The 24,552-nt window shown below is 45.5% G+C and overlaps 1 protein-coding gene across 15 annotated transcripts in view; it reads left to right on the plus strand.

The window, feature by feature from the left end:
- The window catches only part of PAK6 (p21 (RAC1) activated kinase 6), a 44,952-nt gene extending 20,622 nt beyond the window's left edge, over positions 1–24,330 (plus strand). For 11 of the 15 annotated variants that reach the window (XM_075095254.1, XM_075095249.1, XM_075095257.1 and 8 more), the window contains 8 exons: positions 6,845–7,053; positions 11,488–12,105; positions 15,312–15,803; positions 16,060–16,193; positions 19,010–19,136; positions 19,331–19,456; positions 20,105–20,239; positions 22,228–24,330. In XM_075095254.1, the coding sequence (XP_074951355.1) occupies positions 6,850–7,053; positions 11,488–12,105; positions 15,312–15,803; positions 16,060–16,193; positions 19,010–19,136; positions 19,331–19,456; positions 20,105–20,239; positions 22,228–22,395 (2,004 nt within the window). In that variant the 5' untranslated portion in view covers positions 6,845–6,849 and the 3' untranslated portion in view covers positions 22,396–24,330. Of the gene's footprint in view, positions 1–1,899; positions 1,989–2,019; positions 2,115–2,168; positions 2,650–6,844; positions 7,054–11,487; positions 12,106–15,311; positions 15,804–16,059; positions 16,194–19,009; positions 19,137–19,330; positions 19,457–20,104; positions 20,240–22,227 lie in introns of those variants that run through there. The other 4 variants (XM_075095248.1, XM_075095264.1, XM_075095263.1 and 1 more) reach the window with 4 other exon arrangements.
- The last annotated feature ends 222 nt before the right edge of the window (positions 24,331–24,552 follow it).

Raw genomic sequence — 24,552 nt, forward strand, 5'->3', positions numbered from 1 at the left:
TGGGGAAAAAGGGTCAGAGTTGTTACAGTGGCTTGTGTCTTAGCCTTACGACCTGCAGCATGCATCTCCCCGGCTTTGGGTGAAGAGGATGCGATGAGTTGCAGCCTTCTCTTGCTGCCGCAGTGGTATTCGCTAGCTGTAACCCTCTTACAAACCACACACAGATGGGGAAAGGCTAATCTTATAATGAAGGCACGGGATTTCAGTTGAGGTTTGGGTGTGATTTCTGTCTGTGCAGCTGGTTTCTGTCATGGTGTCTAGACCTACGTGCTGGTGTCAAGATCAAACATGTGGTCAGAGCATGTCTTGGCTCCCGCTGGCGCTGTGCACCCATGTTTTCTCTCCATGGAAGCCAGGGTGTGTTGGGCCTGGATCTGGCCTTGATATGAAGTTAAAAAGCAGCCAAGAGACATACCTGGAAGCTCTTTCAGGTTTGCTAATCTAGACATAGTTGGGAAGAAACCAAGCTAGTAATTTTTCTCCGTGTCTCGTCTGCAAATGAGGATAATAATTCCTTTTCCTTACCTTTTTTCTGTTAAGATGAAACCTCTGGAGGGTGGGGCCTGGCTTCAGAGACTGGCACAAAGGGACAGTGACTTCAGCTGGGATTTCTAAGGGACTGTAAATACTGGAAAACTTTATTATTCGTCAAGGGAAAAAGCCCATTAGCATCTGGGACGTGCCTGTGCTGATTTCAGAAAGTTCAAGAGGTCTTTTCTTGGCAAGTGCTTTTATACATCCCAGAATGAATTTGGTCTAGTACAGCTAAAACACACCTAAAACCACGTCGCTGAGCAGTGTCTAGAGCAAGCTTAGCAAACAGACGTTCACTGTGTTTCGGGTTTTAGTCCTAACTTGTGAGCAGGGAAATGGAACAGGGGAGAAAGAGGCAGCACCATAGCCTTTGGACCCTGTTCAGTGGAGTCAGGGCAAAAAATGTCAAGCAGTTCTGTTCTTTTTCTCATTTGTCAAAAATAAACCCACCAATATAACATGTATGTCTCTCCCTAAGCTTATTTCTAATGTAATATTAATCTGTGCACTCATGTGTGTGTTTGGGCAGGATTTAGAGCATTACATCAGTTTGCTGTGCTGCTAGTTCGCTCCGACACATAGCTTTGCTGTTGGGGGCTGGTGAGGGAGAGAGAGGAGTGGAAGGAAAGGACTTGAAATGGGGGAAGTGATAGCACAGCAAGCAAATATCCACTCTTCCTTTAGGAGGAAAAAAAAACCCAGTACCCAAAGCAGTATTGCTAAAACTAGAATTGCAGACAAACGTGGAAGGTGTCATTGCGACAAGGCTCTGTGCTCTTAGATCCCGTTTCAGATTTCAGACTGTTTTCCTTTTCCTTCCCCCTTTTGCGCACCCTTCGTTGTCATTTCTTGCCATGCGAAGTCACGTTCAGATTTGTAAGCTCCTCGGGGAAGTAACCTGTCATTTTTCTTTTGTCTGTAAAATGCTATGAACATTTATGGCTTGCTATAAATAACAATCATGTCAGAAACCTCGGGAGGGCACGCGCGAGGATTTTAGAAGGTATGGAATACAGTGAAACACCACGTGTGCCTGTTCACGCATACGTACGTGTGAACACATGCATGCATGCACACAGCATGCACTGATAATGGCCTGTTGAACTTGTGCTGCACTTGCAGTGTATTGCGTGACAGTGACCTGTATAGCAGAGTATGGAGGAAATACATTTTTTCCTTTTAATTGGTGGGTTCTCTGGGATCGTTTTTGCCTCCTTGCTCCAAACTCAATCTGCATGTTGCAGTTCCTCAGGTCCTGTAGGAAGAGCTCCCCTCCTCCCCCTCTCCCCTTGTAGCTGGACAGAGGAGTTTGGCGTATCAGCTGAGGGAGCGCTTAGAAATCACAGGAATTGCTTTCTTCAGCCCAGGGACCCAGCGTTATCTCTTGTCCGGGGCGGGAGGAATGTAGCAAGCCGCGTCCAGATCTGTGATAGCGGCGCAATAAGCACCGATGAGTGAGTTCGACTGCTGCAGCGAGGAGGGGGAGGGAAAGCTTATTTTTAACTGGAAACTATACAAGTGAGACCGAAGTAGCTCTCTGCTGTCTTGCTACCGTCGAGCGTACGTGCGAGTGAATGAGGGTATGCACGCAGTTGAGTACGGCGCATATGTCCTAATGGAGTATGTAATTGTGTGTGTACAGGGTGGAGGTGAGCCAGATGAAACGACCGTGCACGCTAGCTGCTTTGTCTGAGCGTTTGAACTCGCGCGTCGCAATGAGCAATTCCTGATAATGTTTCTCTACTTCTTTTTTTCAGTGGGGTTGATTCTTTTCTGTGCCCTGCTCCTCGGGTCGCCTGTCTCCCAGCTGTTGCCCTTTCCCTTCCTAACTCTCATTCCCCTTTCCCTCTTCCATCCTTAATCTTCCCACCCCTTCCTCTCATCTGAGCCTGACCCTTCTCTCCTCTCGCCCCTCCTTCCCAGCCGATCCCTCCCCCTGCTCTGGATCTGCTGGCTGTGGGATTTTTTCTCATGCTCACTGGCAGATGTGACAGCTTTTGGAACTGTATCATCTCGGAACAGCTATATCTGGAGTTGAAAAATCTAACGTGGTTTCCCAGGCAGCAGGAATGGATCGCTGAGAGAATTTCAATCTCCGACTGCTTTTGTCTTGTGGTAGTGACTTTTATTATTTATGTTTGTGACATTTCTTGCAGTACAGTTGTCAGCAGTGAATGAAAGACTGAAGTCTAGTAGATTATTATAAAATCAGTGTCACAGTATTTGTTTTATTATATTAAAGGGATGCTGTCTACGTTTAAATACAGGTTTGGCTTGATTTACAAAATCTTATATGCTTAAAATGTTCTTATGAATTTCTTACTGAATTAGAAAAGGCCTGTTTTATGTATTTTATTTAAACGTTCTTTAGCTGGGTATTGGAAATACAAGTAAATAGCTTTTGCATGAAAACCACAAAGTGAAAGGAGCCAGGTTAAATGCAGACCTTCTCAATGCAGTGCAAAACCTACACAGATTATTACAAACCATTGGATTTCAGGTAACTATTTTTAGTGTATGAATTTCATTTGATCTTGATGCAGTGTACCTTTAAACCACCTGTCTGATATGGCAATGTCTTTATAATCAAAGATTGATGCTGACCAGATAAAGCAAATGCCATTGGCTACCCAGGGGTATGATGTATTTGGAGTTGATCACATTTTGTTGTTTTTAAGAGTCTATTATGAGCCAGTAAGGTAGATGCAGGCCGTGTCAGCTAGTCACCCTAAAACTGGCCGTGCATTTAGTAGATGCTTCTTTCTGGGTTTGGGAAGCATGCTTTTGTATGTAGGATCTAAGTGTAATCCAGGTGTTGATTGACAGGTGTAGTGATTTAATGTAAATATACAAATGCAATGTTTATGCTTATGCAAACCGATGTGCTGGCACAGAGCCACTGTTCTGTTTGGGGCCAAAAGACCACCTGGGCTTTAAAAATTTGCATTTTGAAGTAGTTTAGCTAGAATCATTCTCCTTATGGGGGACTGATCGAAACGTTCAGAAAACAATTGATACTACAAGCGCTAATGGTTGTGGCATTTGTAACACCTTATTTTATGTGACCCCTTGCCACCTGAAGCAGTGAAAGAGCAAACCTGAAAGACACTGTGTGCTGTGCTCGGAGTATCTTCTCATTAAGAAGGTGAGATGAGGAATGAGGCTGTGAGAGTCAGAACAGGAGAAGGAAAGGCACTGGTTAAGGGAGTACCGTCGCACTCTCTGGAAATGCCCCTGTTCTGGTGCATCAAGTAGCTGTCACGAGTGACATGCAGTCAACGGTTCAGAACTGAAGCACTGGATATAATACTACAGGTACACTTCCTGGTTTCCTTGGAGGCTGCGAAAGCTCCTCAGTAGCACCAGCTGTTGGTTTGAATAGCACTAACACCATGAGCTATTAGAATATCTTTCCTTTCCAGGATTGTCTGCGCTGCTTTTTTTTTCCCTTAAAGAATTGCCCTATGACTTTAGTCTTGATTATCAGTTAATATGCAGCACCTAAGGGGCCTTAGAGATGAATCACTGTGTTTGAGTAGTTGCAATACAGACCTGGAGCACAGAGGCTCTTCCCATAAGCTCTTCATTAAGATGTATTTGGGTTTTCATTGGAACATATTCTAAGCAAAGATTATTCTGGCTGCAAAACATCTCTTAGGCAGAGCAGTTGCTTCCAACCTCTTTTGTAAGTGTTTTCTTAGCTGCCTAGCCTTTTGCTTTCTCTTTCAACTCTAAGGTGTCTTTAGTAGCCTTCTGGATGCAATATTGCAACGGGCATTGCCAGTGTGTGAAGTCTGTGAGCCACCAAGGATGGATTGCAGCATTAGGGGTTTCAATAGTGTGAAGATCCTTCTGCGACAAACAAACACTTCTCATCCCAGTGATACGGGATCACGGTAACCAGGTTTTAAGCCAGTGTGTACGCATTTTCAGGATCTCAGTCTAGCACTAGGAAACAAAGTCATTGTTCGTCTGCTGGCTGCACTTTGCTCCCCAAACAAGTTTTAAGTGGAACAACCTGGAAAATGTTTGATATATATTTCACTGTGGGAAAAAAAGCACGAGGTGTGCTGATTTTCAAGACCAGTGTCCTCCAGAAGTGTGCTCATGTCTACACCGAAACACGTTGTCTCTGTATGTGCCCTGTGTCTCTAACCCCTGTAAATGTTTATTCAGCGCAACTAGTTGGAAGCTGAGGTCCTGTTCAGGGGAAGCGTGGTCACTACAAACTTGAAGATCAAGTGGCAAAAATCCTCTGCCTGATGCCAAGGAAGAGGTAGCATTCATCGCTTTATAAGCAATGTTAGTGAGAGGCAAATGCTCCTGTTAAAGTTGTCAGTGGAAAGGGAAGAGCATATAAACTTTTTTTTTTTCCCTACTGGTGGATATTAATTCCCTTAAACCTGTACAGCCTTATCCCAAGCACTGAACTACCTAAAACGTTTTGGCACTGAGACTCTGCTTTGCGTCATCTCTCCTGCGGCTCTCATGGCACAGTTCACCCTGTGCATTGACAGAAAGTGTCTTGGAGAGGAGGTACGAGCACTGGAGCACACCACTTCCACTGCATCCACACAGCAGTAATCTGCCCATTAAACGTGTTTCTCCAACAGCAAATAGGACAATGTAGCTTGGAATACTTGTAACTTTAAAGCCATCACAGAACAATTTAGGGAGAAGGGACCTCAAAAGATCTGTAATCCAACCCCCTGCTCAAAGCAAGGTCTGCTCTGAGTGTCAGACCAGGTTGTGCAGGGCTTTGTCTTCAAGAGCAAACTTTCTCTTGAAAACCTCCAAGGATGGAGGCTGCACAGCCTGTCTGGGCAACCTGCCCCAATGCTTGGCTCTCCTGGTCATGGACAAGCTTTTCCTTCTGTCCAGTCGGGACCTCTCTTGTTTTGATTTATGCCTGTCATCTCCCAGACTCTCCCCGCTATCCACTGTGAAAAGCCTGGCCTCCATAGAAAAATCTCCCTACCTGAGCTGCCCCTTCGTGGAAAGGGTAACTCCCCCTCACCCCATCTCCCCCGTCTGTCTTATGTGAAGAGGTTGTGTCCATCCATCACAGTTATTCAAGCTTTCCCACCTCTGTGACCGCATGCAGAGCACTCATTCTTCCTGTTTCTTCATCTCTTCCCAGTTTTAAAAAGGGCTAAAACTTCTGGCTTTCTGTCTGCCCACATTTCTTTTTTTTTTTTTTTTCTTTTTTTTGCTATAAAGTCCAAATTCAAATTTTGAATGTCTCTTGTGTTTGGGTATATTTAAGCGTTAGCTGGTTTTGGCTTGTTGCAGTTGTAATGGTTGTTCACACAAACTGTCTCTCTCAGCCCCCAAGGGAAAGGAATCTTAGTTTTTAATTTTAGCTTCTTCAGCTACCTGCTGACAGAGTTTGATTTCCACCTACCACCTCCTCTCTCTCTCTCTCCCCCAAGCCCTCTGTCAAAGCTAGAAAAACTGAAATCCAAAATAAGTCTTGGGAAGCTTTTCCTTTGGCAACAACTCTGTCGTCTTTAAATGGGAATCAAATGTACGTTACTTACTTGGAGCAATCAGAGAGGAGGCAGCCTGAACCCTCTTCATAACCACCCTTCATTCCAGGCTAGTAGTGGAATCAACACCATCTAACTTGCTGGACTCCGAAGCCATTTAACCTAGGTACAAGCCTGTAAAACACAAATATGTATCTCTTGTATATATTTAAAATGTTTGTATTGGGCAATATGAATTTGTAGAAATAAAGGGAGCCAAGCGGTTGGGGTTCAGCCATAGATGTAACAGGTGTCTGTTTCTGTTCTGAAACAGGAGCATTAAGCAGGTCACTGGAAACCCTCGCCCAGCCACTGGCCTGCTAGGTGGTCTTGGGCAAGTCAGTGCTCTTGTTGCCTCTATTTCCTCATCTGTAAAAGCAGATGATCATGTCAGCTCTGCTGTTAAAGTGCTTGTCACTGGAGAATGTTCTTTATATGGTGTAATTAGATTGTACATGTAATGTAGTTTAGGTTGGGTAGGAGGGAAAATGTCTTCAGTGCAAGAGCGGTCAGGCCCTGGCACAGGCTGCCCAGAGAGGTGGGGGAGTCACCGTCCCTGGGGGGGTGCAAACACCGTGTAGATGTGGCACCTGGGGACGTGGTTTGGGAGGCCTGGGGGTGTTGGGTTGATGGTTGGACTTGGTGATCCCAGAGGTCTTTTCCAACCTTAATGATTCTGTGATTCTATAATTAACTAATATAATTGATACGTGATACTGCTGATTGGGCATATCAGACCCAGACATGCAAGAGCACTGATGGCATTGCCTTCTCCGATTCAGGCATCATGTTCCGCAAGAAGAAGAAGAAACGCCCGGAGATCTCGGCTCCACAGAACTTTGAGCACCGTGTCCACACTTCATTTGACCCAAAGGAGGGCAAATTTGTGGGCCTGCCACCTCAATGGCAGAATATTCTAGACACGCTGAGGCGCCCCAAGCCAGTGGTAGACCCTTCAAGGATCACGAGGATGCAGCTCCAGCCTATGAAGGTAAGAGAGGAAGACTACTCTCTCCTGTCCCCTGGGCTTTCCTGTTCCTTGGGGAGGCCCAAGTTAAGGCAATGTTTCCATTGCCCCATATATATTTAAATGGGGCTAAGGGTGGGATCTGTAAGGAATTCGGTGGGTAACAGGGTTTGGGCTTTGGTAACACTGTCTTTTCTGAGGTGATAGTAACTTCATCGGAAATAAGGACAGTAGTATCCTTAACTGTAGTAGTGTCAGTGTTCAAACAACCAGCTGGCTGCCTGTCACTACAGCAAGGACCTGTGAAAACTCCTGTGGGAGCTGACAGGGCCTAGGATGTGTTCAGCTGTTGTACAGGGAAGCGAAGAGGAGAATTCATGGAGAGACCTGTTTTAGCAAGTTTGTCATTCTTGTGGGTGGGCAAATTTGGCTGGTAATTAAGTTGACAGGGAAGCCTGAGTGGGAGAGAGCAGGGTAGCACTAGCTTGCTGTTCATGGATGGCTAAGTGAATGAGCGACAACGGGGAGCAGGACTAAATGAGGGTTTGGGCTAAAAGGGTTTAACAGAAAGTGGGGCATAGTAAACGGGAGAACGTCCTTAAAGCAAGTCCTTCAGTAAGGAGAAACAAGTTACAGATCTCGAGGATGGGTGAATTTAGATGGCTGTCTTGCTTGGATGGCTGTTGATACTGGCATCTGGAGGCGGCGTGTCCATCAGTGACCGCAGGGACCTGCCGTGTGAAAAGAGGCAGATTCATGATAGCCTCTTGGAAAGGAAATGAAAGACGGTGACAGAATTACTGTGTTTAAAGTCTTGCGAGCTTGTGGGAAGTTGTTGTTCCCAGTTAAAAAAACCAAAACCTACAGGGACCTAAAAATGGAAAGGTAAGTTGTAAAATAGAGATGTTACAACTTGGGTTTTAGGAGGGACATGAAAGAAAATAGTTGCCTATCTGGTGAATATATTTAGCTCTTTGTCTACAGACGCTTAAAATGTGGGGACTAAATGGGACTGCATTTTAGTATAAAGCAAGTATTAATGCAAAATCAAACCTGCAATTTAAATGGCACATCAGGATCTTTGAGCAGAGTGCTGATTCAGAAAGGAAAAACTTGCTCAGGAAGAACAGGTAAAAGAAAAAGGGAGGAGGTATTGCCTTCTGCTTTATGGTGTCCTGAATGTGCTTTGAGGTTCAAAATGTAGGAGGAGGTAGGACCACGATCCAGAGAAGACATAAAATGTGTAATAAGAGACCAACTTGGTTAAATCAGGAGCTCTCTAATGAGCTTAAACTGCAGGAGGATTGCTCAGAAGGGTGGAAACTAGGTCAAGTTATAAAGAGCAAATAGAAAAGAAATTTATATAGGAACAAAACTGGAAGGCCAAGGCACAAAAAGAGATGTTATTCTCGAAGAACAGAAAGGGCACTAAGGAGGCAGCATAAGTACACTGAGGAGGAAGGAAAGAATTTGTTCATTGCTCATTGTGGAAGAGAGTTAATAACACAGAGAATTCTTAAATGTTTTAATGATTTTTTTTCTTCAGTTTTTATTGAAAAGGTTAACTGTGATCAGTAGGCTAACACAATTAACACGAGCACGAAGGGATAAGAACGCAGGCTAGAATAAGGAAGGAACACTGAACAGGAAAGGGGCTTCTTTAGATAAGTTACATATTTTCAAGTCAGCTGGGCCTAATGAAATTCAGGGAATTGCAGATCAGTGAGAATAATTTCAATTCCCAGAAAGAGACTGGAACAAATAAGCAAGTAATCTATTTGCAATGACTTCCTAGAAGATAGCAGGGTAATAGCTAGCAGCCGGCAAGGATTTATCAAGAACAAATCATGTCGAGCAACCCAATTTCAATCAATCACAGGGCATCAGGCTTTGGGTCAGGGAGAAATGATAGCTCTCTCCTATATCTTGACTTCAGTTAGGCTCTTGGCACTGTCCCTACGGCAATCCTAGAGCAAACTGAGCAAGTTCTCTCAAGTATTAGGAGAAGTATACTCAAAAGGATAGCGTGAGGCATCACTGTCAAAATAGAAATGTGCATGAAGAGATTTACTGGAGTTTGTCCTGAGTCTAGTACTGGTCAGTACTTTAATCAAAGACTTATTAAACCTGTAGATGATAAAGGCTGAAAGGAGGTGCAAACCTTTAAGAGAACAAGGATAGAATACCCTACAGACTTTAAAAACTAGAGAAGAGTCTTAAACTAATACTGGGGGGTTTTTTTGCCCCAGTAAGTCCAAGTGCACATACTTTCTTAGACCGCATCACATAGTTGATTATTTCTGGCAAACTTCATTTGAACAAATTCCTGTTCAATGATAACAATCAGTAGTAAGATCTCTTTTTTTAAAAGTGCTAAATTGCCCTATTAGACCAAGCCCTTATACACAGAGTCCTGGATTCAACTATCAGGGTTTTTCCTTTTTCGGACATGTACCGCGTGTAGCTCGTAAAGGGTCACTTTTCTGTTTTAAAATTGTAATTTCTAAATTTTGGTCAGTAAGGCACGATCTTTGTAAGAGAACTCCACACAGATTTGGCTCCAGTTTGGATGTTTCTTCATTAATCTGATGCAGTCTTTAAACACAGCTGCAAAGTACAGCTAACTCCCGTCTTCTCTGTCCACTGAGGATGGGACTGACTCAATGGACTAGGAGTGCAACAGGAGTGACTTGAGCCTCATTTTAGGAAGTTTTTAACTAGGAGGTGAGGTGAGCACTGGAATGGATTTTCTAGAGAGGCCATAGCATCTGTTCTTAGAGATCCCTTATCCTGAGAACAGGTTAGACACAAGTCTTTCTGGAATGACTTTGGACTAACTGGCCTCCTGAGATTTCTTCCAACTTTATTTTGAGCTATTCTTTTTCCCAGTTTGTGGGAACATTGAACCGCCAGTGAGCGCTAGAGGAGGGCCTCGTTCTCTCCCATCTGCCTGTGCAAGCACGAGCAAGGGTGTGGAGGCATCCTGCTGAGTGCTCTGTGACTTGGGGTGTGCGTATTATACCCGGCCCTGCTCAGACTCATTTATGAACTAGCGCTTAGTTGAGTGCATTACTGAGGAAAACTGATCCGCCTGGCATTTTTATGGATGAATTAGAATGAACAGAAGACTATTCCCACCCCACTGACAGATTTCGGAGACTGGGTTTCTGACCATTTGCCTTTGGTATTTTTTTTCCCTATCGAGTTTGGTGCAAAAATGGTGGGAACAGTTTGAGGAGTCAGTGTCCTCAGCGTGTCAGTAACTGGACAGCAGCTGGGGCCACAGAGGAAGATGCATGTATGTGGTGAGGGAGGTAGATTGCTACGACAGACTGAAGAGCAGAATTTCCTGCTGCACGTGATGCGGGCACGCGATGTTATGAGTCAGATTGTCCTTTCTTCACCTTGTTTGACAAAATCTTCTATTCCGCCTTTCCATCGCAGATGCTGAGCAAAGCGGGTGCTCATTTTCTGCACCGTGGTGGCATTCAGTTGAAATTGTTGCGGCCGCTGTTTTGCACCAGCTAAATATTAAGCTTGGTGTAATTAATTCAGCATCTTTAGAAGATCCCTGGAGTTCAGTTAGCAAACAGGAGATTGCCATCACTCCAGGGAAGGATTTTCCTCAGGCAGAGATTCATGAAAGTGTAGGAGTGATCCTATGCTGTGAATTTCTGTGAAGAAATGAAGCATTCTGGTTCACAGCACTAAAAATGCTTCTGTAAGCTTTTCGGTTCCAGAATAAACAAGGCAGAGCGCTACATAATACACTGACAGCTCTGAGTGTCCTACTTGTACCGTGCTGTAGCTTCTTTGGATGGAAGCCTTGTTCTTCATCGTTTGCTCACGAGGCCGTTGAGCTGTTGTGACCCTTTGTTCATCATTTTTAATTACAATAGCTTGGCAGAACAGAGGAGGGATGCAGTGCTGGAACAGTGTGGTCTTCACTGGTCAGGATTAAGATGCATTAGCAAAAACCAGACTAAGGGAGGCTCCTTACAATGAGTGCTACAGGGGAGAAGTGAACCTTGTATTGGAATAGCAAGGTGATTTTTGCAGATAGGGCTTAGGGCATGCTGTAACTTCTGAGAACTAATGCTGAGGATCTTGTTGAGCCTAAGTTAGAGACGTAGTGTAGCACAATTTCAGTACAAGAGAGTCAGGAGTGCTTAATAACATCCCAGTTTTGCTATGGTGGTGTCCTTCAGAATGTGAGCGCAGCAGCAGAATTCTCTGTTCTGGCTGAAAGCACTGCTGCCCCTGACAGAAGGATGGAACCCAAGGATTCCTTTTTTTAATCTTTTTTTTTCCCTTCTTCAGAAAAAAAAAGACAGAAAGAAACATTTCTCCTTTTTCCCTGGATAATCTTTGGCTAAACAGACAAAATCTAACCTTCATCAAGTTAAACTGAGCCTTTTACAACGCTAACCTTTTCACGCCATTCCCTGTGTTTCGCAGACTGTGGTGAGAGGCAGCACTGTGGAAGTGGAAGGCTATATCTCCGGGATCCTCAACGACATCCAGAAGCTTTCTGCCATCAGTTCGAACACTCTGAGGGGAAGGAGCCCCACCAGCAGGAGGAGAGCTCAGTCCCTTGGGCTCCTGGGGGAAGACAGACCCCCAGACATGTACCTTCAGAGTCCTGAAGCAGACTGGGCAGACAAATACGGAAACTACCTCAATTGCAATGGTGGGACCAAGGTGACCCGGAGGCAGACTATGTGGCCAGACTATAAGCCCCGGCTGGAAGGACAGTCTCATCCCAACGGCATGGTAATGAAAGCGCAGTCCCTCGGGCCTTCGGAGTTCCAGGGCGCTGACGGCAGCTGCCTCCAGCGTGCCTCCGGTTTGCAGCATATGCCAACCCTACCAGGGGAGAGTGAGAAGATGGGAAAAAAGAGCTCAGAAGAGTGCTGGCCTCAGCCTTGTCTCGTACGACAAGCAAACTCCAGGCCCTCGGGGGAGGGCAGCCCCAGCTCCAAATCAAGGGAGAACAGCTTGAAGAGGAGGCTGTTACGCAGTGTGTTCCCCTCATCCAGCGGCTCAAACAAGTCGGGCTCTTCCCTGCAGATAAAGGTATAGTTATTCAGTATTTCTGAGCGAGTGCAATGTTGACTTTACAGTTCCAGAGGCTACTTACGCAGCTGAACAAATTTAATTGCAAACATCATGCAGCCATCTGTTATTGTTATGATTAATGCTGGAATCAAAATAGTCCTGGATAGGGGGAATATGTAGCCCGCCTAAGCTTCACAGAATATACTGCTAGGCATAGCTCAAAATGGCAGCCAGCTCTACATGAGAAGGGCTTGTCAGTGGAGCTGTGCTTGCAGGAGTGTAGGCTGGGAAGGAGGTAGGGGACTTACTCAGTTTTGCCCTTCTGTAGTAGTAAAGACATAACTTAAATGCCGTTATACAAGCATAAATGTGCATTTGCCGTTTGGGAAATTGCCGTAACTTACATTAGTAATGTATTCTTTTGCCTGTGCAAAATAGAACTACCTCAGGAGAGCTTGTTGGCTCTAGCTGTATCTGCCAGCCTTCCTACAACAGGAACATCTCCTTCAGCACCCATAGTGCTGTCGAACATGAAATCTGAGTGTTGGTTTTTGGTAAGGATGGGACAGCTCGTAGCTATGTCTCCCCCAGGAAAGCTAGCCTGAATGAATGACTCATTAAACTGGGAGAAAAACTCTGGTTCCTGTTACTGGGTAGGAGATGGAGCCCTTCAGGCCACTGCTTCTAATTCATCCCAGGCTAACCCAGCACTTATTGTCCTTGCACAGCTGTTCGGTGGTTTCAGAGGCTGCGCTGGGCTGGTGCAAGGCCAGGCTAATTCCTAGCAGCCATGGAGTCCCTCGACTCGGGGGAGGCTGGCAGGCACCACTTGCTCAACAAAACTGGCTGTTTTAAAGCGTGTTGCAGGGTGGGGCCCTCTCCAACCCGGCTTCTTGCAGTTCGCATAAGGATCAGGCTCGAGGCTTTCAGACACAACCTTCTCCCTGCAGGTTCCCTTTCCAAGGGAGTGGGATTTTAAAAGAATGCAGTTCTTGTGTAGCACAAACTACGCTTATTGCTGTCTCTGACTTCGGGCTGATCTGTACTGGCTGGAGGCCCGTCCTTGAGTACTTAGAACTGGCCACTTCTTTCTTCTCTAGCCAGAGTGTCTCTGCCATATCTCAGCACTTTCGCAAGGAGGAGCAGAGGTTACCAGTCAAATGGCGTGTGAGCGTGGAGGGGCTTGGGTGTGTTTAAACACGAGCTGCTTGTGAGGGAAGACGAGTAGGAAAGACCTTGAGGTTATCTAGTCCATCTCCCTGCTCCAGTGAAGGATCTGCGCCATCGCTGGCAATTGTTTATCTAAGCTGTTCTTAACAGCCTCCAATGATTAAAACCTTAGTCTCCGCCACAAATGGAGATGACAATGTGTAATCGTGATGTGTAAGAAATGCATAGCTGCAGATGAAATGGAAAGGGGGTGTAACTGGCTGAAAATGGGGAGGTGGGTGCCTTGACAGGCTGCCTAGGGTCACCATGGGAAGGTCGACTGCTCTTTCCTTTCACCCTCGTACGGGGGGGAAGGAGTGGGAGAACCAGTGACATCTCAGAATGTCCAGAGACTGAAACGTGTATAGAGGGGCTGTCAAATTACAAGAGCAGGAAATAATACTTACATGTGGTTAGACAAACATGTGTGAGCTCGCACATGTTGTGTGCCCTTTTGCATGCTCTAGGTTATATAAAACCTTTTTTTAATTTTTTTCTCTCTCTCTCTCCTGAGACAAAACAAGAGTTGGGAAATAAATACTTCGCTGCCATGAGCGTGTCTCTACAGGACTGCAGGGGTGGAGCTGGTAAATGAAGAGGAAGTAACTTCTGACAGGCAGTTTGTGTTTGGCGCTCCTGCGCCGCGATGCCAGGAGCTACTAAAACATACTTTCAGGGCTTGTGTGCCTGTGAAAATGAGCTGTACGTGTGTTAGGCTTATGCAGATTTTACTGGTGACAGAAATCCTTGGTTAAAAACTAAAAGCCATAAAATTAAATCCTATACAAGTATTTTCTGTCTGAAACAGAAAATGAGTGCTCTTTTTAAAATTCCTCTATTGGCAGTTTTCAGTTCCCATACCCATGTTATTAACTTTATTAATAATCTGTCTGAATTGTGAGAGAGAAAAAGCTTGTCGCTTTGAAGTTTTTATTTTGCCCTATAATATAAAGAATTAGCTTGCTCTTTCTGAAGTTGCTGCTTTGTCAGATCCACTATTATTTTACATATAACCAAGCATATAATGTATTTTATACCTAACCTGCTTAGATGATGTTGAAGTTTAATTAGCTGGCATTTCCAGGGTGAGTATTAGTATTATTAGTATTATTTGTCCTTCTTGGGAGACCTGTGCATAGTGCTAGCATGGGAATGTGTATCCTGAAGCCACGTTACCACAGGCTGTGATCGTACCAGATCCCCTAAACTAAACAGGGTTGGCCCTGCTTGGTACTTGAGCGGGAGGTCTCCGAAAGCCTCGAGTGCTTCGGGAAAGAGCGCTGCTAATCCAAATTCATCGAAGGTCGGTTTTGGGCCGGTAAGACGGCAAGGTGGCAGGTGACTCTGCGTAGGTGAAGTGTTATGCTGGCCTCCCACAGCGGTCCTGGTTCACGGTGCTTTTCCCAAACCGGAGTGCTAATTCTGCATCAGAGGGACAGGAATTAGCACTGCAGGTACCAGTGGAAAGTGCAGGGAGAGTTTTCGGTAGGCAGAGCGTAATTACCCAAAGGGAATTAGGCCAAGACATCAAAGTGATTTACAGCTTTGGCATGAATCCTCTTCTCTTTATATATATAGGAAGATCAGAGGCACAGAGGGATAAAGGATTTTAAAATTCTCTGCAACACAGGTTGCTCCTGAGTTTTGGTGGCAAGGCTGGAATGCTTTATAACAGCTGGTTTTGTTCTGTGGGTTTTGTTTTTTGGTGCTTTTTTGTTTTAAAGTATGCGCTTTAAAAGGTCCCTTTTAAACTGCCTCAGTTTGGAAGGCCTTGAAGCACAGCACCCATCCTGTAACTGATTCTTGAAAGTCTGCACCCATGGGCTTCCCCCAGTCGTGCAGCATATGTTGGGCAGACCCAGAGATAAGGACCTAGAGCTTTTGACCCCAGCCTGCTACAAAATGTGCTAGGCCTGAGTGGCACAACGTGCATCTGATTCCTGACGCTTCTTTCTTCTTGTTAATCTAACCGTCATTTTTCCTTTCTTCCACTTTCGTATTTCTTTGTCTCAAAGCCTAATGCTTTCTTCAGGCCCCAGCAGTGGGGTTCCCCACGCAGCCCTGCAGCCAAAGCCCAGTCTCTTCCATCAGATCAGCCTGCATCCGACTTCCCCAGGATGATCTCAGAAGCTGGGACTCCCCAGAAATCGCCAACAGTGGAGAAGGCGATTGCGCTGCCCCAAGGCAGGCCGTCGCCAGCAGGGTCTCCCAGGAACCGGCAGACTCAGACTAGTTCTAGCAACCTTCACCTTCCCCAGGACTCTTCTGTGAAAGGGCAGCTGGCCAGTGAGGACCCGGTGGTTGTGACTCACGAGCAGTTCAAAGCTGCCCTTAGGATGGTGGTAGACCAGGGGGATCCCCGGACATTGCTGGAGAATTATGTAAAGATTGGTGAAGGGTCCACAGGCATCGTCTGTATCGCTCGGGAGAAGCACTCGGGGAGGCAGGTGGCGGTGAAAATGATGGATCTGAGAAAGCAGCAGCGCCGGGAGCTCCTTTTCAATGAGGTGAGTACAGTGACAAGAGGTGGGGTTCTGCTGTCCGCCGTAAAGCCACGGTAATAGTCAGTGTGGTAAAAAGAAGGGAAGAGCAGGAGACATCTTCCTTGTAATAGAATTATGCTAGAACTGAGAAGAAAAATGACCGGGGGGGGTGGAGGCTACTGCGGTGTGCTCATAAGGTTGCGCATGCTTGCTTTGTCGGGTAAGATTGTGTGTCGTTAGTGATTTTTGTGGTGGTCAATTGTCCGCTGTGTTTTTACAGGTGGTGATAATGAGGGATTATCAACACGTCAACGTAGTGGAGATGTACAAGAGCTATCTAGTGGGAGAGGAGCTCTGGGTGCTGATGGAGTTCCTGCAGGGGGGAGCCCTCACAGACATTGTCTCTCAGATCAGGTATGCAGCAAACTCCGAAACGTAGACGCTTGTGTTCCCACCTGACAGCAAGAGCAGTAGAGTGGAGATTTCTGGGAAGAACATTTCCCCTCAGAGATCCTGTGATTGCAGTGCCCTGAAACTATTGCACTTCATAACTGTCGTCCATTTGAAGTGTGTGATAATACTTCTGATATAGAAGGGACCTAATTTACAGTACTGATCCCCTTAGATACCCGCTGTTCGTCTGCTTGATGACCTTCCCTGTAAAACACAGTACTTGTGAAAAGCACTGTTTACCGTGTCTGTTGTATTCTGGCCAGGAAGCTCACTAAATAAGTATTAAAGGGCATGCAGAAATAGTTTTCTGTGGTACAACCTTAGTAAGGTTGAATTTGTGGCTAACTCCTCTGGAGAAGTACAGCAGAGCCCTGGGATCTGGACTCCTTCCCAAACTTCATTGCCTAAAGATAACAACTACAGGATACTCTCCTAAATTTGTTTTCTGATCCACACCACTTCATATTAATTAATGACCAAAGCATTCCTGTAGGGCAAAGTAGTTGTTCTCAAATGGCCTCTAGAGTCGCACTCACAAGGTGTTCTGGGGATGCGGTTATGATGATCGTGTCTTACCCATGACCCCGGAGCTCCCTCCTCCTGCTTCCGAGCAGTCCTGCGAGGCTGTAAACTGGTGCGGGGAACGCCAATGGAAAGACTGACCAAGAAAGGCTGTAGGATGAGCTTTCCTTTTTTGAAGATTCAGAATCTTAATTGGATTACAATTACATAGTATTGCTAGCACTAATTGTATTTACTTTTTTTTTTAAATCATAGTATGCCTTTTAATTCACTTACATGCTTTGACTAGCCTTTACTCATGCTGGGGTGGATTTAAGGCATATATCTTGCTCTGTTGGATTCTCTGTTTTGGATTTGCATCTGTGATGTGTTGGGGAGGCATAAAAACACCACATTGTCCTTTGTAACCTCTACAAACCCACCTGTAAGGAATGTCGTGGGGATGCTTTGATGGCCAGGCTTTGTGTTCAGAGGCATGTCTCAGGGAGAGCCAAGGTTTCACTGTAAGTCGCGTACCTGCACCTGGACAGGAAAAAGAACATTCAGTCCTGAAGGGGGCTGAGTTACAGCGTTGCAGAGCCAGTGAAACTCCTGTAGCTCTTAGCTGGTATTGGAACCAATGGAACTACGGATTAAAAGAAAAAATATTCTGAGGAGGTTTTTTATGAAGGTTCTGCGTAGTTTATATCCACCAGCGAGCCTGAATTCTACTGTGGGACCCAGCCTAGGTTTAAGTTATTTTATGAAGCCTTCCTTTGAACTGTTTAAGGAACGCTTGTTTTTCCACATAGTGGAAACAGGATCTGTTATAACACATTTATCAAAAGTAAGCTGCAAGCCTTTATCAGTTTTTCCCAGGGAGGAAAATACCCTCATTCTCCTAATTAAACATTTGCTGAAGGTGATAACTGATTTGCATCTCCAGGAGTGAGCTAATCCTCTAGTAATCTGTTTTATACTGTGCAGTCACTTGACTGAAACCAAATCCCATACATGACAAGCTGAAAGTACAGCTCTTGTGCTCAGAGTGCATCAGCCTTCCTCGCAGCTCACGCACTATGAAGTGAAAAGCACTGTTTCTGAATAGGTTGGGTTCTGTACTGGAGAAGCCCCTCTGCCGTTAGAGGCTAGATCACAATGGCCAAAGTAGCCCTCTGCCACCCCTCAGATGTATTTGCCATCAGCGTGGCCGCAGCCTGCAGTGTCCCGGGCAGATGGTCAGTCGGGTAGAGTGAGGTACGGAACACCAAACAAGCAACGGAGGTATAAATCTCTCAGCTGATGGTGCCGCCTCCTCCGTGAATTGCTCTTATGTATTTAGAAGGTACCTGTGCGCTCTGCACCGCTCGGGCTTCCGAGGGCTCTCTTCTCCTCAGTCTGACTTGCGGACCTGGATTTGAGGAGGTATCGCTTCTATGCCCTCAGCTGAGAGTTGCTTGAAACAACGGCTAGGGACAGGCTGAGAATCAAAAGGACTCAAACTGGGTACTTCAGCTCTTCTTTGACATACTTCTAGCACCGCTCAGTGTAAATGTGCAGAGAACGCTGCCGCTGTCCCCCGTTACAGCAGGCCAGTTTCATTTCCACCATTTTCTCTTAGACTTGATCATGAAGGCTCCTGTGTTGGTATTCCAAACAGCACGAGCTTCTAAAGATAAGGTTCTTGGTGCTCGTACTGAGTGTGCTCACCGAGAGACTGCTGAAATTCAGGAGCGTCTCCCCTGCTTGTAACCTGTGCTACCTTTGGTTAGGTGTGAGAGTATCCAAAGTGTCTAGCTGCATGAAACCTGTGAAGAATCCCTATATTCTCTATGAAATGACGTGTTTAGATGCTTTCTGGATAAAGTTGCACAATATGCCTTGTGAACAATAGTTTTACTATATTTGCTTAAAAAAAAAAAAGCTGTCTCAACAGTTACTGTGGCAGGTTGGCATGAAGCAGCAGCCTTGCCTATCGGAATTGCTTGAAACAGCATCTTGCAGAATGAATTTAGATGTAAGGTTTAAAACACAATTTCTCAGTATTAGACTTACGAACACTTAAGCTTGCTAACCAGCAAGAAAAAAAATGTTTTCAACAGTAAAAGGCAGTCATCAAAGGATGGTAAAAGTGGGATAGTAATGACCATGGGGAGCCAAGATATGTATCTGCCGTTCAACCTCAAAATTGCACTGTGCCTTTAAAGGGGGCCTGTGGGTGAGTCCTGTCGGCTGCCCGGGACAATGCAGTTAAACTCCCGTGTCTTTAATTTCAGGCTAAATGAAGAGCAAATTGCAACAGTGTGTGAGTCGGTGCTGCAGGCTCTGTCGTATCTTCACTCTCAGGGGGTCATTCACCGGGACATTAAGAGCGACTCCATTCTTTTAACGCTGGATGGAAGGGTAGGTTTTCCTCAGACAAATTATGTCCTGTCTCCTGCTGCCGCGGCCTTAGTCTGTCTCCTTATTTCCTCTGGGTTCACAACCTCTTGTTCGTACCTCGTTCTCTTACTCCCTTTGTCTTCTTCGTCTTTGGTGTTTGCCTCCGTGTTGTTTAATAATTATTTTTCAGGTTGGTTGCTTTCCTCTTTGTACAGGTCAAGCTCTCAGATTTTGGCTTCTGTGCTCAGATCAGTAAAGATGTACCTAAAAGAAAGTCCCTGGTAGGCACTCCCTACTGGATGGCTCCAGAAGTTATCGCAAGGATACCGTATGCTACCGAGGTAAGGGACCGCTTCCCTGATATCAGGGGAGGTCGCAAATAATATTCTGAAGTGTCACAGGAAAACAGCCTCTGGCTTTTCTAGGAAGAGCCTCTAGAGCGTATTTAAAATATAAATACAACTATGACTAGTTTGAGATTTGATTGTGATTATATCAATATTTCCTAAAACAGTAGAAAAACAGGTTCTTCTGCTTCCAGGAACAAGGTGTAAACTTACTCTATTCTTATACCTGAAGCGTGGCACAGGCTTGTATCTGCCATAGTGTGGACAGATGTTAGCAAGGAGCAGCCTGTGACCTGATATGGATCAGTAAATCAATCAATGCCATAAAGGGAGGGGCGGAGAGGAGGGAAGGCACAGATGGGAGCTCTGAAAGTGTGGGCAGGTGGCAGCAGACTGATTAGTTTTGTTTGCTTGTGCTACACCTGGGTGGTTGATAGTTACTTATAGACCTTTGCAAGTTGCAACACCGGCCTGGCTCAGTCCTAGGTGGAAAGCTCTCTTTGCTGAACTGCGGTGAGGAGTCCAGTACCATCAAGTGGGTAACATTTGTTGTGGGTGGGGTGTTGTAGTCTTTGTGAAAGCATCAAAGGAAGGGCCTTTTGCTCTGAACTGTATGTATTGATGTGACATTGGCTCCCACAGGTGGATATCTGGTCCCTGGGGATCATGGTGATAGAGATGGTGGATGGAGAACCCCCCTATTTTAGCGATTCTCCAGTCCAGGCAATGAAGAGGCTCCGTGACAGTCCTCCTCCCAAACTGAAAAACTTCCACAGGGTGAGCGTACTGGCAAACACTCGTAAGCCTGATGATTATCATGGGGAAGCATCCTGTCAGCTGTTCCCCTAAAGCTGGCTGTGAAAGTGATCTTGCTGGGACATGTTTCTCAGGGAACTTGCCTGGCCCTGGTGCCTCGGTGGATGCAAGCTACTGCTGACAGCTAGTGGCTGGCTTGGGAAATAGCCCTAATAATATAAGGTCACCTGGGCATAAACCTGGTAATGCAAATCAAAGCCGCTTCAGGCGGACCCAACAGTTAACATCTTGCTGACGTTGATAGAGTAGCTCCTCTTCTAGGGGAGCAAATAAGGGGATACTTGCTCTTGAGAGTTTCTGGCTTTGTGGTTTTCAGGACTGCAAAGACTGCGTTATGGTCAGGGCAGGAGAGCTCAGTATAGGCAGTAGCTCATGGAGACACGGCAGCTGCTTTGAAGATGAACTCGGCTTCGTGGTGTCTTATGAAAAAGCAGCAGTGACATGAGAAATACAGTGATTACCTTTTAGTCACCACTTAGAGCAGTCCTCCTTTCATTTCAGTCCAAGCCTCTGAGATCAAATAGCTTCTGCCGCATTCTGAGCTACCCGGCCTTTCCAATTAATCAGAATATCTGCAGCTGCTAAAACTGAATTATTTAACAGAGTAGACTGCTGAACTAACAGCATACGTTCAGACGTCAACAGCTGCTCTTTCCTCTTTGCCTCTGCAACACCAATTAAAATTTCAAGGTCGCGTTCTGGACCCAGCGCTTGTACTCCTGAGGCGAGGTAACGCCAGTTCTGGTCTGGATGGCACCCCTGGCTTGGTGAGGTGGCCCCACCACGGGCTGTGAAGGCCAGGGCCATTTCTTGTCTTGCTCTGCTCCACTTTGTCCAGGGAAGCAAACGGGCTTCCAGCAGACCTCGGGATTGCCAGGCCTGTGGCCATCTGCCCCGTCCCCGTGCTGAGAGGAGCTCAGCACCACTGTGGATCCAGCCCTCTGCTCTGATTGCAGCTAGTGGCCCACTGGGGTCAGCTGCTGTTCTGGTGGGTGCAACAGGTTAAACAGGCGCCACCTGGGATAATCTCTGCTGCTTTCCTAAAGCATAACTAGATTTATTGACAGAGTGATACAGGCTGGATGCTGGCACTCGTACGTAGCTGTGTTGTGCCTTCTCCCTCGAGCAATCACAGTGAAGTCGTTCAGAGCACTCACGAAATAAGCAATAACTCAGTGTGAACAGTATTTAATGATCTACTTCTAGGTTAAGCAGAGCTGGGAAAAATGCCCCCGATCTAAAACGGATGTAATTAGCGGCAGTAAAATAAATAAATATATACTGAGTTCAATTTTTGTTCAGTTTTAATGATGCAGAGGATTAGCACCAGGAAGAGACCTGCAGTGCCTTTAAGTGGTCCTTGGGTCTGGCTACTCAACAGGCTTTTACACACCTTTCAAAGGACAAACCTGCTGAGGTCATTCAGGTTTTTGATACACCATTCTGCAGTTTCTTCATCTTGTTGTATCAGCGGCATCAGGTTTCCAGACTCTCAAAACCTATTTGGGAACCCTATTTAACTACTTTTTGTCCCCAGTCTGTGGCCGGTAAAAGAATGAATTGATCAACCCTTCACACCCAAAGTGATGTGCCTCGGGTAGCAGGAATCCTGTTGAATTTTTGAGCTGAAATGCAGAAAAGATTAAATAATAAAATGGGGGAAAAAATTAACTTAGATGGAAGGACATTGCGGGCGGTCTTGTCTTCATTTGCTGTGTCCCATTAAAATGAAACCCCCCTGTGTAAATGTCGTGCCTATCGGTGGCAGAAAGCTACTACTGCAGCATAAAAAGCACGGACACGTAGCGTGGGTAGCACGCAAAAGCGGGGTTGCAAAGGTGAAATGTTCAGGATCCTCGTTAACCAAACCTACCTCAGCAGCCTGTTGTCGCGTGAAGTGTTGCCCGGTTCCTTTACGGGGTTGACTCGGTTGGTTGCTTTTTTCACAGACCTCCCCAGTTCTGAGAGACTTCTTGGAAAGGATGTTGACACGGGACCCGCTAGAAAGAGCAACGGCACAAGAACTTCTGGATCACCCCTTTTTGCTCCAGACGGGCCTTCCAGAGTGCCTGGTTCCCCTTATCCAACAATACAGAAAGCGTACCTCTACCTGCTGACTTCACATGAGGGGAAATGCTAGGAAAAAAATAATGCTTATTTTAAAAAAATAATCAAGAGACCACCCGGTCTCGTCCTGTGAATGGTGCTTGGAACTTGTCAGCGATCTTTTTCGAGGATGAATGTGAATACTGTCCGTGCATTCTCAGCCTTTTGGGGCTTCTCTTTTGCTGAAGACAATCAATACGTACTAGATCCAAGTAAGACCAAGTATGTGTCAAGACTAAAGCAGGCGTTTCATGACTTGTGGGTCGCTTCTTCCAAAGAATGGCATTCTAAAGCCGAGTCCGAAGTTGCGTATCTGAATGTCTGTGAGTTCCTGCAAACCGTGGCTGCTGACTACTGAACTGGAACAATATTTCCCAACGAGAAATGTGATCTTTGCTTCCTTAGTTGTACACTGGAATCTTGAGCTGACTCAGACGTACATTTTGGGGCACAGACCCCTTCAAACTCTCAAACAATGCACAAACACTTGACAATTTTTTCCTCTGAGACTTTTTCACAGATGATTTTAATCTTCTTCAGTTAAATGTGGACCTAGAAGACTGTACATATTTTTCCTGGGGAGCAGATGTGATATGTATATATTTGTTTCTAAATGGCTCTCTTGCATCAACGTGCTTCTCTTTTGCTGAGGAATATGTATGGTTTAGTGGTCAATCTTGAATCCATTTCATGATCTTAAACTTTTGGAGGGGGAAACCCTTGGATACAGGCCTCAAAACAGACTCTGTGAAGACAGGCGTTCTTGCCACCAGGATCCTGCCATTCAAAATTCACAATATGCAACACCTTGAAAGCTTGTTCCCGTGTTTGGTTTCCAGGCACCTTCTTTCCAAGGCCTTTCTCCCAAGAGAGGCTCAGAAATGCTGCCCTGAGACAGTTGAGTAGCACTTTGGGGTGCTCTAGGAGACTGAATGGAAAAGTTTCGGCTCTCCTGCATTTCCCGGGAGAGGTTTTAGCGTTCACGTGAGGCGCTTCGTTGAGCCTCGATCTCCTCTGCTTGATACCGCGGAACGTCAGGAGGAGAGAAACGTTTGATGTATGTTTTGTTATTGGTATCCCCTTCCCCACCATCCCTTTGCCGATACGTTTGGAAAGTTACTGGTTGTCTAAACAGCTCTTTCTGTTATTTTAAAATAGATTTAGATATTTTGTATGATACACCTTCTGATCAGTGAGATAGTCAAGGTCATTGGGCTCTAGGTCAGGACGTAACATTGTACAGTAACGTGTGTATTGTTGTGAGGTCTCAAGAATATTATCTTTCATGTGGAACTGGGATCCTATTTTGAAACTCCAGATACAAATTTATTGGAATTTAAGTTATTCTTGGGACAGTCCTACTGTCTTGGAATCTAACCTTATAATTGCATTTTCTTCAGAAGATGTTGGTAATCTCTATCCTCTGCTATTTACTCCAGTTACAGATCCTGCTTCAAAATTGAAGCCACAGTTGATTACTTGAAGTAATTTGGGATGGAATTCATCTGCACTGATGCCAGCCATCTAAATGGTGGGCACCCAGTCTGCAAAGCATGTAGATTGGCTCTGTAGGCCAAGGTGAAGGAACACCTCTGGAGGGCGATTCACCTCCCTTATCTCAGACACCTGCCGAAGGATGAAATCGCTCTCTCTCGATACCACTCTGCCTGTGGCCAGTAGAGGGATCGTAGGTGGTTTGCCTAGGCTGGATGTCCAAGTTTGGGGCTGATGAAGTTGGTTGAAATGAGTTCGTTTAGCTCCTCCTTAGCTGCACTGGAAAGTTTTTGATGTAAAATGTTTCTGTATTCCAGATATACTGCTTTTTTATGCAAAAGAGCAGGGCTTTGAAAAGATTTCTAATTTGAAACGAACGATCCTGCTCATCTGTACTTGTGAATCCTTTGCACTTGTGTTTTAAATTAAAGTAGATCTTGATTTATTCATAAGCCTGTTGCTGTGCTGAGATGCTTTAAAATGTGCCTATGGTTCAGAGATGTAAGGGAAATGTGAACCTTGAAGTCTGGGCTTCTGCGGTTACGTGGCTTTTAAAACAAGAAGAGACTCAGCAGAAACCTGGATCCTGAAACAAACATTTCCTGGGGACAGGGATGACAGGTTTAACACTTAACACCATTTTATACTTTGGCCCAAGTCTGACTAAACACAGT

This window comes from Phalacrocorax aristotelis, chromosome 5 (genome assembly GCF_949628215.1).
Source record: "Phalacrocorax aristotelis chromosome 5, bGulAri2.1, whole genome shotgun sequence".
In the NCBI taxonomy this organism is placed as follows: Eukaryota; Metazoa; Chordata; class Aves; order Suliformes; family Phalacrocoracidae; genus Phalacrocorax; species Phalacrocorax aristotelis.